General features: G+C 37.6%; 1 protein-coding gene across 1 annotated transcript in view; it reads left to right on the top strand.

The window, feature by feature from the left end:
- The window catches only part of Mitf (transcription factor Mitf), a 207,294-nt gene that overhangs the window by 135,084 nt on the left and 57,319 nt on the right, over positions 1–14,891 (top strand). Inside the window, exons 4-5 of the mRNA XM_083117962.1 lie at positions 3,317–3,421; positions 13,325–13,499. Of these exons, the coding sequence (XP_082974088.1) occupies positions 3,317–3,421; positions 13,325–13,499 (280 nt within the window). The remainder of the gene's footprint in view (positions 1–3,316; positions 3,422–13,324; positions 13,500–14,891) is intronic.

The raw sequence follows: 14,891 nt of genomic DNA, 5'->3' as shown, positions 1-14,891 counted from the left end.
TATCATATTATGAATGAAATACATTTTATTTGTATACTTTAGTTATTGTTATATTTTCTAGCTTTTATCCAATCTTTATACGAACGTCATTTTCTCCGTATCATTTTTTGTCGCTTATTTAAAAAGAGTAAGTGCAACGATGAGCTTGATTTGATGAAGGCAATGAAATATCTTACCAAATATTCGAACCTGTGACTGCTGGCTTCGCAATCTCCTCTGTATAAAAAAATAACGTGCCTGCGATGTACAGCAACAGCAACTTCATAACAAAGGAAAACAGCAAGAAAAAGTGAGGGATCTTATGTATGTGTCAGAGTTCAGGCTATATGGTAGGAACACAAGAGTGATAAAAGAAAATCTGCATTCGTCAATTACAGCATCTGAACAATGCTTCTGTGTGCACAACAATTCGCTTTGTAACCAAAACTTTCGGTTTACTTTCAGTGTCAAAGTTGCTGGCTGAACGCAAAGTTTAAAGGCCTGCCGGAGGCGTGTGGCAACAAGGCGCACTTCTTCATAGCAAGGAGACGAAAAACGCGCGAGCCGGTTGCCAAGAGAAACAATTCTGTCTGTTGTTTTCAATTCGCAGAATATGAAAAGATAAACCATAAAAATTTGATTTTTATTCCATGCTCATTATTTAGATATGCTTTGCATCGCTATTGGGCTGACCATTACCGAGATTGTAACACTGTTATTAAACATTAATATTGGCTGTTCCACAAATGATAGCAACATTATATATGGCAGAGATATTTACACATAAACAAGCTTCAATCACAAGGAATTCCATATTTTTACGACTGGTTTTCAAGAAGCTACACACTATTGAATTCGACTTACATAAAACACACACGAAAAAACTACTTTTAAGAATATTTTTGTTTGAATAGAGAACAGACAGAGCTAAAATCAATTTGTCTTGCTTTTTTCTAAAAGTAGACACTTGTAGCTTTCCAATAAGGTATATTTGACTTTTATCCTCCCACGGACTACAATTTTACAAGCACGTAAACAGAGGGCTCAATATTTTTGTCACCGATAGTAGTTCGATATTTTCTTACATCGCTGTGCTAATAAAATCAAAAGGAATACAAAAAAAGAATGCAATTTATAAACACACACACACGCTCAATTTTCACGCACATAAACAAAAGGCAGTACAGTTTATATTACACACATATTCTCGCCCTAACACACATGAATGCACGTACAACCAAATACATGCCGTTGCCCCAGGCGCCGAAGCAGAACTTCGAAAAATAACTGTCTGTTCTAAAAAATGCCAAGACATTGCTCTGATTAGTGAAAACGTTGATTCGAAATACATTTATTAACGATATCTTAACCAGTGTTTACTGGCTTAGTAATAGACTTAGAAATCCGCTTACAACTGCAACATGAGGAGGAAGACGTAACCTAGAATTTGACGTCTTATTTTGGTAACACTCGCGAGCATGTGTGCAGAATTGAAATAAATGTGCACCTTATGCGGAACACGCCCCGCTAACCTTTAAACTACGTCTTGTTCCATAATGGAACAAGAAACTTTTTCTTTTAGTATATAACCTTTAGGACACACTGCGACTCTGATAATAGTCGGAGATACATGTTTTGAGTGGCATAGGAGACTTGACGAATTCCATTAGCAATTTGTAAAGTTTAATTTCGTTCTGACTATATTTGGGGGAGGGGGGCAAATTTCCAGCCGATAAAAGTCACTGTTTTTACATTAGAAATTATTTTTTTCTCCGAAAGTATCAGCAGCAAAATTCTTGTCACGAGAATGGAACTGGTATCGGGCTATATGCCCGAACCGTTTGGAACAATCACGTCCCTGCGTTGCCTGCGTGGGGCCGACGTAGTTCAAATAGCATAAAAAACATTTTTTTAAAAGCTCTCTTCTACTTGACAAATGTAAATTAGGATTCGACCATAGGCTCATATTCTAGTTTGTACTAAATAAAACGAGATATAATTTTTAACTCTAGCATTCATAGTATCGAAGATATTAAAAAATCTGAAACTTGAATTTCCCGCCAAACACAAAAAGCACGTCTTTTAGAATAGAATATTTTTTTAATCCGAAAGTCTCACCAGGAAGTGCACAATTCTTGCCACGAGAACCTAACACACATCAGGTAAAATGCAGTAATGTTTTGAACCCTCACGTCCCGGCGTTGCCTACGTGGGAGCCCGACAAGGTTCTAATTTCATATATATTTTTTTTAATTTCTTCTGTTTGCTAAATGAAAATAAGTTGTTTTTTACATAGGTTTGTAGCCTATACTGTATTGAAGAAAATAAGCTATAATTTGTGAGTCTAGCATTCATAGTTACCTAAGTATAATGTTTATTGAAAACCTTGAGAATTTTAAATTTCCCCCCGAAAAATAATAATTATATTTTTTTCCTCCGAAAGTACAAGCAGCAAGTTTGCAATTCTTGCCATAAGAATGGAGCGTATATTGGACAATACACAAGTACAGTTTTGAACCCTTATGTCATAGCGTTGTGTGCGTGGGTGCCTGTCGTAATTAAAATTTTGTATTAAAAAAACAACAAAAAAACAACTTATTTGGTAAAGGAAAATTAGGGTTATTGGACTATAGGATTGTAGCCTAATCTTTACTGAACAAAACTAGGTATCATTTGTAACTCTAGCATTCGTAGTTCCCAAGGTAAAAAATGTTATTAAAATATTGGCGAATTTCAAATTTCCCCGCTTGAAATGCTCCCGTTGTTAAGGTGGGGAAATGGGCCTCTATGTCTAAATGTTAAGTTACTCTCCGCATTTTGTGCTCTGCATGTAAGCCTGTACTATATGTGGATAATAATACAGTGGACTCTCTTTAATTCGAACGTGGATAATTGGAAATACTAGGTAATCCGAACAGAAGTTTATTCCCCCTTGAAACCATCTTTAATGATGTGATGTTTTTGTTTGTTCGAATTTTGGATAACTTTTTACACTTTTGGGTAATTGCGACAATGAGCATGAGTGATGATGTGATGAAATTGACAAAGGGACAATCACAAAGAAAACCCGTGCCTAAGCCAGGATTTGAACCAGGAATCCTGGCATCGTAGCATGTTGTGCTAACCACTCTGCCACAGAGGTCAGTGAGAGTCACTTAAAGAATGTGTCGAATCTATGGATTGATTACCTCTTATAGTCATGACTGCTTCAAGTTTTGAAATACGCAGTTTTCTTAACATGGGTCATATCTCCAGTTTCAGTACCTGTGCATGGGTAATATCAGTTGTTTATAATGATGGATTGAAAACACAATTAAAAACGAATTATTTATTGCAGGCAGAAGAGATACTTGAAGACTTCTTGTCGATCGAAGCCAGCTCCTTAGCATCTGACAATATAAAGATTGCAGAGTCAACATTGAATATTTCATCAGAAGTTCCGGTAAGAAATTTTATTTTAAATTTAATGTTAATTTAGGTAATTTTGGTGAACACAGGCAAATTGCTAGCTTATGCTTCATTTATTTATATAAATGTTGTACCACCGTTGTACACCGTTAGTAGCTTTATTCTTCTCAGTTTTATGTAGTCAAGGGTTGTAGAGAGTAGCGATTTGTGCAACATATTAGTTTCCCTGATATTGTCTCGTGTCCATATGTCTGTAACTAAACAGTAACTATTTTATGCATCTATTAATTCCACACACACTGTATTTCTAGATATAGTTGTTAACATACATTTAACTCAACATGTTGGACACTTCAGGCAAGGGTACTTTTTTCCTGGGGCCAGGGGCGCCGACTTGTCAAATTTATTGCAGAGGCTCGGATCACTTAAATAAATTAATGAATGACTCACTCTCTCTCTTTTTTAAGTTTTGGCTTCAGTGTTCGGAATCTCATAAATGCCCACGAATTCCTCAAAAATATCAAAATTTTTATTCACAGTTCGAATGCAGAATATTAATTGTCCACGGATGGATATGTCACAAGTTTCGTCAACCATAATAGCAAAATATTCCCGACTTTTAATATCTGCTACCAAGGAGCGCAAAACAGATCTCCCTAATATATCAATGATCTCGTTCTGAATGTCATGTGAGTCATTTGTAGCCCGAACATCCCATCCACTACCCTAGTTCATGCACATCGTCTTTTGAAACTCTTTTTAGTAAAAATTTTAACAATACTCATAATTACATACTTAGTATATAGTAATATGTTGTGTGTTTTGCTGTCTCTGGTCATAGCCCCCCAAAAGTTGATGGTTTAGCGGTCTCAGGCCGCCAAAATTGATGGTCTAGAAAATTTCAAATGTGTGTTTAAAGTTAAGTTCATGTGGCACAATTCAGAGTAAACTTTACAAGAGAAGAAAAATAATACATTAGATCCTCTTAAGCAAAATTATTTGGGGGCTCTGCCCCCACATCATCAACATTGGGGGGGGCTTAACCCCCCCCCCCCCCAAGCCCCATGGAGTCGGTGCCTATGCCTGGGGCTCCTGATTAGTATCTTAAAAAAGAAAACCGGGAAAAGACTCTAGCAGATTTTTCCATCTGGGGAGAGGGACCGTAAAGGCATATTTAGCACCAAAGTGACAATAAATAGGACTTTCATCAAAAAATTTGAAACCAACATCAACGCTGCATATTTATCACATTTTCCACATACTAACAGATCTTGGCTACTATATTGTTAGCAAACTGCAGGTTCATCCTCACCATACTCTTTCTGCTAGTAGTAAACTGAGATTGGCGTATTACTGACAGTGTTCCAACTCACTTGTGGAAGATTTTCCTTCGTCATTTGTTGCATGTAGGCAGTCATTTTATTCAACTATGAGATGAAAATGCTCTCTTTCCCCCCAAAAGAAGCAAAGTACTGTAGTTTGCATATGAACAATTACGTAATTATCAGATATTCATTCCACCATGTTTTAATAGTGGAGAATGTCTCTATAGTGTGTGTGAAATTTTATGTTGAAATAAGTCATTTCTGGTAAAATATTTGGATGCACAATAGACAAATTTTAAGGTGCACATAAGGAGCAGAACTAAAAACAAATATTTTGTGTGCATTTTAGGAATGGAAATTCTTGCGCGTCTAATTATTTGGAGCAGATGAAAATCTGGGGTTGTCGAGGATATATATACCATTGTATTCTTTTTAATGCCTTAATAGTACAATAGCATGTTAGGAATTTCTTTTGAGAAGAACAGTTGGTATTTGCTTTTTAAAATGTGATTATAACTTGTTCTCATAGATGAAAGAAAGTAATGTGCTCCCCTGTGCTTTGCACCTCACATGAAGATGTATAGGGGGTGTGAAGTTTTACCCCCACCTTAGGCCGTGATCAAGAAATGTGGGGCTATTGTGATCAGCACCACCCCCCTGACCACCTTTATCCCCCAGAGCTTCCTCCAGGTACCCACTTTATACAACGCTGGGTTGGTGCTGGAGCCTCTTGAACAGGTGGAGAAAATCCCTGTTCTCCCCCACCAGGGTCGAACCTGGGTCTCTCACATGGTAGTCTCATAGATGTACACTTCAAAAAATATTTTTTCACGGTGGGTTGAAATTCAGCATTAGGAGCTGCCACCTTTTTTCCTTCAGTAATTCCAAATTAATGTAACGATATATGAAAGTGTTAATCTTTGAAATTGAGAGGTAAAGATATAATGCTACGCTCCTATGCATTGTACCATACCATGAAGGCACATAAAGTGCATGGAGCTATGGCTCCACACATTTTTGAGCTCTGCCATAGGGAAAGTGATGGGGTCAGCACCAGACACTGGCTACATAGGTTTGCCTCCAGGTACCCATTGATTAGAAGCTGAGTGAGATCCAGACCTGCTTTATGCAGGAACATTGTTGTAGATAACAAAATTTACACTGAAGACAAACAAATGCCAAAAAAATCAGTTGTGTGAAATATTTCTACTACTTGTTTCTTAAGAGAAATTTGTAACCCTACCGAGCTGTTCTGTAGCTTTTTTCTGGAGCAGTCTATTACTTTGGTTAATTAACATAAGGGTGTTAGGTAGATATGCACAATGGGTGTGTTGGGGGGGAGAGGTCCTTGTTGGTGCTCTCTTACAACCCATTGAATCTACCACTGGTGATATTAATGTACAGTATGGTCAGAAATAAAGTATACTGAAAGTTGACAACACTGTATATCTTTAGTATTGTGTGGGAAGTGAGGAAGTGCAGCTCTAGTGTGACATTGGTTCTTACAGAGAACAGTTATAGTGAAAGGCGATCAGTGATGTCTTTGAGTATTTGAGAAAAGGCATTTGTTGTCTATCATTATTTTCTCTCATACAGAAGTGGCTGTTGAGACAGGTCACTAGCTACAACGTGGTGCACTTTGTTGGAGAAGACTTCTGGAGCCCGTGCTCGAAAGTTCACTACACATGTAAATTCTGTCCAATGCATTGATAAAATTTTGATTGTTTGCAAACTTGCAGGGTCGCTATGAAAATGTTTGGTGTTGGACAGACGACACTTGGAACATGTATGGTGACTGTTCCGTTTATGTTCAAATATTGCTTGCACGGTACCTATTGTTGTGTTCATACATGCAAGTGTTGATTCAGATGTGTTGATTCAGGTAACATCTTCCATTTTACTTGCATTATAATTTCAAAATTAAATGAAACAGGACATGTTCTAAATTTTGGTATACTTTATTTCCAGCAATACTGTATGATATGCTAACAAGTAATATTTAAAATATGTACCATATTGATTACAATTTTTATTTTTCTACACATGTAAGAGTTAAAATCTTAAGCTATGTCTCTCAGATAATTTATGTATCCTGGTTAACAGTTGCTAATCTGTGCTGGAGAGGTGAAAATTTCTGTACACTGATGCTAATATTCAAGACAGGCATATTACGAACAGCTTTCTAATATGTATGTAGTTATGTATGCATTGTTTATCAAAAGGATTTACAACTTAGATTAAAGTTATTTCCATCAGCAGGTAAAGAATATGATTTCAAGTAATTTAATGTGAATTTTGTTATTATATTAGTAGGTTACTGTCCACATTAAATGTACTTAGAGGATTTTAGTTTCTTTCCTCACTTAAAATTTACTTTTCTAGAAAATACTTTTGTAGAAGTGGAGTTTTTCAGATTACTAGTACTACAAGCAATTTTGTAAATATGCTTTCATTGACAGCAAGTAATATAATAAACAATGTACTGAATACTGCATACATATAGGTGTGTTTCACCTACGTCACAAACTGTTGCATTGTGGGATCGAGCAGCCATGATTGAGGCCAGTTCTTGTAAGCATACAGAATTCAAGCTGGCAAGAGATTTGACCCTTGTTTACAATGGTACACCCTTGTGCAAATTAATGGAATCAAGCAGACAATTTTCAATTTTGTCATGTTGGTATCATTGTGATCAGCTGATATATCTTCTAATCAGCTGTTTCTACTTCTAGGTTATCTCTCATCGTATTTGGCTTTATTTGTTCCATTGTTAATGTTTTGCTGATTCAGTGCTGTCTTGTTGTGAATGTATTGCTGATTCAGTGCTGCTTTGTGTTCAGGTATACTGTGAAAGTTCCTCATAACTCCCTAATTTTGCCATGGATTTGACTCCAAGGAAGAGGCAATAGATAATCACGCTTGCTGAAAATACTTCACTGGCCCAGAGGCAGATTGCTGCAAAGTGTAATGTGAGCCAAAGTGCAGTTAGTAAAATTGCCAAGAAAAAGAAGGATACTGGAAGTTTTTCTCCTCGGAGAGTTGGACAATGCGGTAGAAAACTAGCTACAACTGCTAGAGACGATGCCTAATTATTGAGAGTGAGTAAAACAGACCCTACTAAGTCTAGTTTCGATCTGCGAAAAGAACTTGCTCAGAGTGGGACTTGTGTGCATGATTCAACAGTCCGTCGACGTCTGCTGCAAGCCGGACGAAGAGCCCGAAGGCCATTAAAAAAACAGCTGTTGACTCCCGTTATGATGGAAAAACTCCTTTATTTGGCGAAACATTACAAAAACTGGACAAAAAAGGCTGGAAGAGGGTGTTGTTTTCAGATGAGAGCCACTTCCTAGTACAGGGTATCAGAGTGCAGCATGTTAGTAGATCCGATGGAGAAAAAGTCAGGAAGAAGCACATTGTTCAAAACGTAAAACATCCTGCGAAGAAAATGTTCTGGGGATGCTTTTCCTATTATTGACCTGGGTCACTCATTCCAGGGGAGGGGGTGATGAATCAAGACAGATATATCGAAGTAGTTCGAGCCAGAGTCGTTCCAGAGCTACAGAAACTTCACCCTGATGGCACCGGCGTGTTCCAGTAAGATTTGGCAACATGTCACACATCAAAGAAAGTGAAGAATTTCTTCGCAGGACAAGGCCTAATGTCTTGGAATGGCCAGGCAACTCACCATATATAAACCTTATTGAAAACCTATGGGCGATCTGTAAGCAGAAGCTTCGCAGAAAGGATTGCATTACGGAGGAGAATATGATTTCAGAGTTGATGAAGGTATGGTATCACGACGAAAATTTTAAGGAAATGTGTAAAAAACTTATTGATTCTATGCCAATGTTGATTCAGATGAAGGGTGGTCATATCAAATGGTAATTGAAATTATTTATTGAAAAGGTTTCATGTTGCAAGAAATAAATATAATTTCATGAAAATTTGTGTTTGATTCCATTAATTTGCACAAGGGTGTACATTGTGCAGTATTCGGTTGTTAACAGAAACTCATGTTTATCCTCCAATTTTCCGAGAAAGAACAGAAGGTGCGCTTCACATCATGGAACTTTATAATTGTTGATCAGAAGATTGGCAAGAATAAAGTTTGCCAACATAATGAACAAAGCAAACATTACAGATTGTGGAGTGAACATTTCCTCTCGGGTAAGTTCATATATCACCTTTCTCTGTGACTTTTACTATAAATGGATCAAGCTGGTGTGTTTAATCATATTTGCAAGTATGTTTCTTTGTTTTTGTTTGATAGAAAGGTGCTGATACTTCCGATAAATTTGACGATAAAAATGATAACATTCAACGTTAAATTCATCTTGATAATATTACTTTTGTACTTGATTATTTATATTTCGTTCGTTAACAGAAACTGTTATTAATTTTTAGCCGATCCATGAGAAAAGGTGCCGGTAGTAGGCTTTGCGTAAGGTAAAGGTAAAGTGCTCCCCTGTGCTTAGCACCACACCATGATGGCATATAGGAGGTGTGGGGGTAACTCTTTGCATAGTCAGAAAAAGAAAGCACTGCTTGAATAAAACATATTAATGATACATGAAAGTATCCCAAATTGATTGATTGATTTGGTTTATTTTACTTCACTTTTATGCCAGTTTTAGCTAATCGTGAAGACAAGGCTGAGTGCTGATATAATTAAATTGATTAAGGGAAACTCCCAAAGAAAACTCATGCCCAGGTCGGGATTCGAATCAGAGACCCCTGGCATATTTGCGTGCTGTGTTAACCACTCTGCCACGGAGGCCAGCATATCCAAAATTGTTAAAGCAAGGAGTGAAATTACTGTTTTTGAGCAACTCAACATTTCAAGTTAGTGCTTGAACAAACCTTGAAGGGAAACTGATGATAATGGCAGAGCCATGATAATATTAGTAAATCTGTACTGGATGTAAATATTTCAAGCAGAATTCGAACCTCTAATAAATATGAAAATGAATTGATTCCAGGTAGCTGGGTCAAGTAATTAAACACATGAACTAGAGTTGGCCAAATGTATAGGCCCCTTTTCATTTTGTTATTGCCCAGTTCATATTTATCTACACCGCAAAACTTTGCCATATCTTTTTGTGTCGAATACACAAAGAGCTTGAACACAAATTACTACCTTTTCCAGATGGCACAACATTGTCATTAACTGTATGCAATGTTACTGAAATTTTACACAGTACTAACAACAGACTTACAGTTTGCGCAGGTGTAACGAATGCTACGTGCAAAGAGAATGGATCCCATTCTCCTACGTGGTGGGTATTTCTGGATTCCATTCTCCTATGTGGTGGGTATTTCTGGATTCCATTCTCCTATGTGGTGGGTATTTCCTTGCAGATGACTAACAACTCGGCCGCAAACATGGCGACGTTACGAATTCTAACGTCACATGAAACCCACCTATATTTATAGCACACAAGTTGATATTTTTTGGATATTCTTCTACTTTTGTTTCAAGTTATTTGCACCGTCCACCTGGAACGTGCTTTGTAAATTGTGAAGAGGAACTGGCTAAACTCATTCCCATGTACTCGCATGTATTATTACTGGGCGATCTGAACTTTCATTTAGAAACTGACAAACCTGAAGTAAATAAATTCCGCGCTGCTATCTCTTCTTACAATCTAAATATTTTGAAGCTCGATCCTACCTTCCACACGGCTACCTCGCATTCTTGGCTAGACGTAATCTTAACAGGAGACTGCTCTCGAATCACCAAACATGGACAAACGAGCGCCTGCGGTCTCTCGTTCCACGATCTTATTTACGTTGCTTACTCGCTCAATGTTCCGAAATCCAAGCCAAACATAATTGAATACCGCGATTTAAAGAAAATTAACCCCGCTTCACTAAACGAACATGCTACAAGAACCCCATGGAATTCAATAAACAGCTTCACTAATATTAACGATAAGCTTAATGAATTAAATAGTCTAATCTTACACCTTTTCGACAAACATGCTCCAGTAAAGAAAAAACGCATCACGCGGCCTGCTTCCCCCTGGATGACCGACAGCATTCTCGCACTTATGGCGGAGCGCGATTCGGCTCACCGCAGGTTTAAATCTGACAAGCGCCTCAAATCTCCAAATACTTTAAATAGTTTTAATAACTACCGCGTGTTGAGAAATCAATGTAATCAGGCCGTGCGCAACGCAAAGAGGAGGCTTTCTTACGAATTATTAAATATGCAAGGCAACCCCCGAATGTTGTGGAATAACTTAAGAAATTTAGGGCTAGGAGAGAAACGTAACGTAGATGCTACTCGTGTTTCGTCCCTTGATGAATTAAATACATATTTCTCTCTCTCTAATTCAATGAATAACGATGCTAAAAATGTTACTATTAGAGCTATAGCAAACCACAAAACAGAAATGATAGAGTTCAATTTTAACCCAGTCTATGAGTTCCAAGTTGCAACTGCAATCGGTCGGATCAAATCTGGTTCTGAAGGAGCCGACAACCTCCCATTGCGACTAATAAAGCTGATTTTACCTCATGTATTGCCATACATCACCGGCATTTTTAATCTTTCTCTGCGCTCTGGTATTTTTCCAGATAAGTGGAAAATAGCACACGTTCTTCCTCTCACCAAGACTGACCCCGCCACTTCCGTTGATAACTTCCGACCTATCAGTATTCTTCCCGCGCTATCCAAAGCATTAGAATACATTGCTCACGACCAAATCAGCCGACATACAAATGAAGTTCTGGCTCCGTTTCAGTCGGGATTTAGACCTAATCACGGCACTAGCACCGCCATGACTCACTTAACCGTCGACGTCAGACAAGCTATGGACTGCAGACAGGCGACAGTTTGTTTTATTGGACTACACGAAAGCTTTCCAGTCACTCGACCATGATATTCTCATTTCCAAGCTAAAATCATTTTTTTAATTTCACCACCTCTGCAATGGACTGGGTCAAATCCTACTTAACTGGACGTAAACAAAGCGTGGTTTATGATGGCAAGTGCTCGGCGCTATCCGAGATCATTGTGGCGTTCCGCAAGGAAGTGTACTCGGCCCTTTATTATTTTCTTTATACATTAATGACCTGCCAAATATCTTGAAACACTGCCGTTTCACCTGTATGCCGATGACCTCCAGTTGTACTATTCTGCACCCCCAGCAATGTTAAGCGATGGTATTTCCAAGGTTAATGAAGATATAGAGAGGATTGTTAACTGGTCGCTAGACAATGGCATGTATATTAACCCTAATAAAACACAAGCAATTTTGATTGCTTCCGATAAACTGAAACATTACGTAGATCTTAACATTCTGCCTTCCATTCTTGTAGATTCGACTCACATTCCATTTAACCAAACTGTTAAAGATTTGGGAATTGTATTAGACGGAAATTTATCATGGTCACATCACACGAGTTCGGCATGTAGAAAAGCTTTCGCATCTCTGTATTCTATAAGACGTATGGGCAAGTTCCTCCCCACCTCTATCAAGGCCAAACTATGTCAGTCCCTAGTTTTATGCCATTTAGATTATTGTGACGTAGCGTATTCCGGCTTAACAGGTGAGTCAGCTAGACGTCTGCAGAGTGTTCAAAATGCCTGCGTACGATACATTTTTAATTTAAAATATTGGGACCACCTATCACCTTATTTTCTCAAATTGGGGTGGCTACGTATGCAAGAAAGACGATCGCTGCACACTCTGATTTTACTTTACAAAGTTCTCAACCTCAAGTCACCTTCCTATCTCCTCTCTCGCTTCCAATTTCTTCACGAATTTCACGATCGCGACACCAGATCATGCAGCTCCTCAGTTCTCTCTATCCCCGTCCACAGATCAAACTTCTTCTCCAACTCTTTCTCCGTATCGGCTGTAAGACTATGGAATCAGTTGCCAGAAAGCACTAGAGCAGTAAGCTCCGTTGGTTCCTTTAGCAGACGTGTTCGCCACTCTCTTCAGAGTAGTCGTTAGATCTTCTCCTGTCAAGCAGACTAAAAAGCATGTGCAAGTGAACGAATTCTTAAAATACCTTGCAGTTACTTAAATACAATTTTAAATTTTGCATTCTTTCATTCCATATTTAGTTTTTTGTGTATTATATATTTTGTATTTTGTGTGTTATATTCAGGGCTTTAAGACTTGTGTGTATGAGTATAATGTGTGTGTGTGGACCTATATGAAATGACGTAGTGTACTTTGTGTATAATATAATAATGTATAATTTTAAATGTATGGTTGAGTGGAAGAAAAGGCTTTGTACGGCCTTAACTCCACCATTTAAAACAAGGCATTAATAAATAAATAAATAAATAGATCAAGACAGAAATAAAGCAAGAGTAGAACAGTGCACCTACCTTCAGAATTATATTTTCAAGTTGTACAAGTAATATTGTTATGTACAATTGCACAATAACACATATTGTTATTTAATTTCCCTTGTGAAAATGCAATTACATTTCATTCATAAGGAAATATTCTGTATGTTTAGTAGTATATTCTATTTGTGTATAGAACTTAGATTCAATCACAGTTCATCCTAAACACTGCTTTGCTACTGTACTGTTTTATGGTGGTTGACTTTAGCTTAAAGGTAACTTTGAAATATGTTATCTATTTCAGCTTGGTACAAATGGAAGTCTGTTTGATCAATACATCGCATTTGGTGGTGGTTTGAAGACGAGCAATTCGTGCCCTCCAGATTTACCACAGATTAAGCCAGAACCTCTTCAACTAAGTGATGCAGAACTTCATGCAATTGCCAAAGATCGACAGAAGAAGGATAATCACAATATGAGTAAGTATTATTTTTGTTGGGCTTCTATCTGGAGAGTAAAATTTTACAAGTTCTCCAATAGCTTTTAATTTGTAGGATAAAAATTTGTCTTCATCACATATGAAATATTTTTACCTAAATGCTAGGACGTTCAACATTATTTTAATTAATTACAAAGGAAGGTGTGTAAAGACTTTGCATAATGATGATTGGGTGGAATTTGTTACTTCAACTGGTAACTTTAGAAATCAGGATATTTTGATTCGTTTTTTTAATCTAAAGTTACAAAGCCCCAGTTCAACCGTAACAAAAAAATAATCCTGCATGTATATAAATAGATAGCATACTCCTAATAAGAGGCTTGTATTTATCAATAATATCATGTATTGAATGATGATCTTATTTTTATGTTGGTATGCAGATTTCAGAGATATTTATTGTAGTCCTGAAATCTAACGTACATTAGTCATCTGTATGTATTTCACTCATGAAATATAATTCCTAGCCAGTGAGTGAAATCATGTAGTACGTTAGGATAAATTTTGTTGGGACCTAAAAACAACCTCTTCCCTTTCCAAGTATAATGATGATGTGTATTGTCTTTTCTCCCCCTCAAAAGTAAGATTTTTATTATTTTATCTTTAACATTCGGTATTTGGATATTTATTTACATTACTTCACAATTTTGATAAGGAAGAAATCACGTCTTAGCAAAAATTATACCTCGGAATATCAACCACACGAGTCTTGTGAAGGTCTCCGAGCATTTAAGAACTCGCATCACTCATCGTCAGGGATTGAAGTGTAATGGAAAGAGTCATAGTGTGTGGGTGGGGATGAAAGGAAGGAGGGTCAGAAGGGCAAAATAACAAAGAAGGAAATAGGAACCCTCACCAGACACTAGCAGAATCAGAAGTGCAAATTCGACCTGCATGGTTGCCAGGTCCAGATCGAATATATAGGTGGTGCAGAACACCATGGATCTCTTGCCCAAGTTTCATCACTCCACATGCCCTCCAGATTCACACTGCCACTGGCAAATTACCCTCCAACCCCAAAAGATGAGAGAAGGCCTACATATCAGCCAAGAGTGCAACCACACCCATGACCTGAAAAAGGCCATCCACTAACGATCCCCATCCTTACCCTTCACCTCCATTACTACCCCCCCCTTCTCCAGAATTGCACCCCTTTACCACATCATACTATACCACTCAGTTTTTGATAAGACTGGTGAGAACCACGTTTTTCTGTAGTCTATAACTCGATGTCGACCTGGCAACCATGCAAGTCGAACTCGCACTTTTGTTTCAATTTTTTTTTCTGTAAACCTAATATGTGGATTTCGGCTATGAAAATTTAAAGTCTTTCTGTTACTTAGCCCTTGTAGCCCTCCTTCCTTTGATCTACTGT

Source organism: Lepisma saccharinum, chromosome 2 (genome assembly GCF_977018435.1).
Source record: "Lepisma saccharinum chromosome 2, izLepSacc3.1, whole genome shotgun sequence".
Classification (NCBI taxonomy): domain Eukaryota; kingdom Metazoa; phylum Arthropoda; class Insecta; order Zygentoma; family Lepismatidae; genus Lepisma; species Lepisma saccharinum.
The sequence above is the reverse complement of the archived record's forward strand: the minus strand, read 5'-3'. Positions and strand labels throughout refer to the sequence as shown.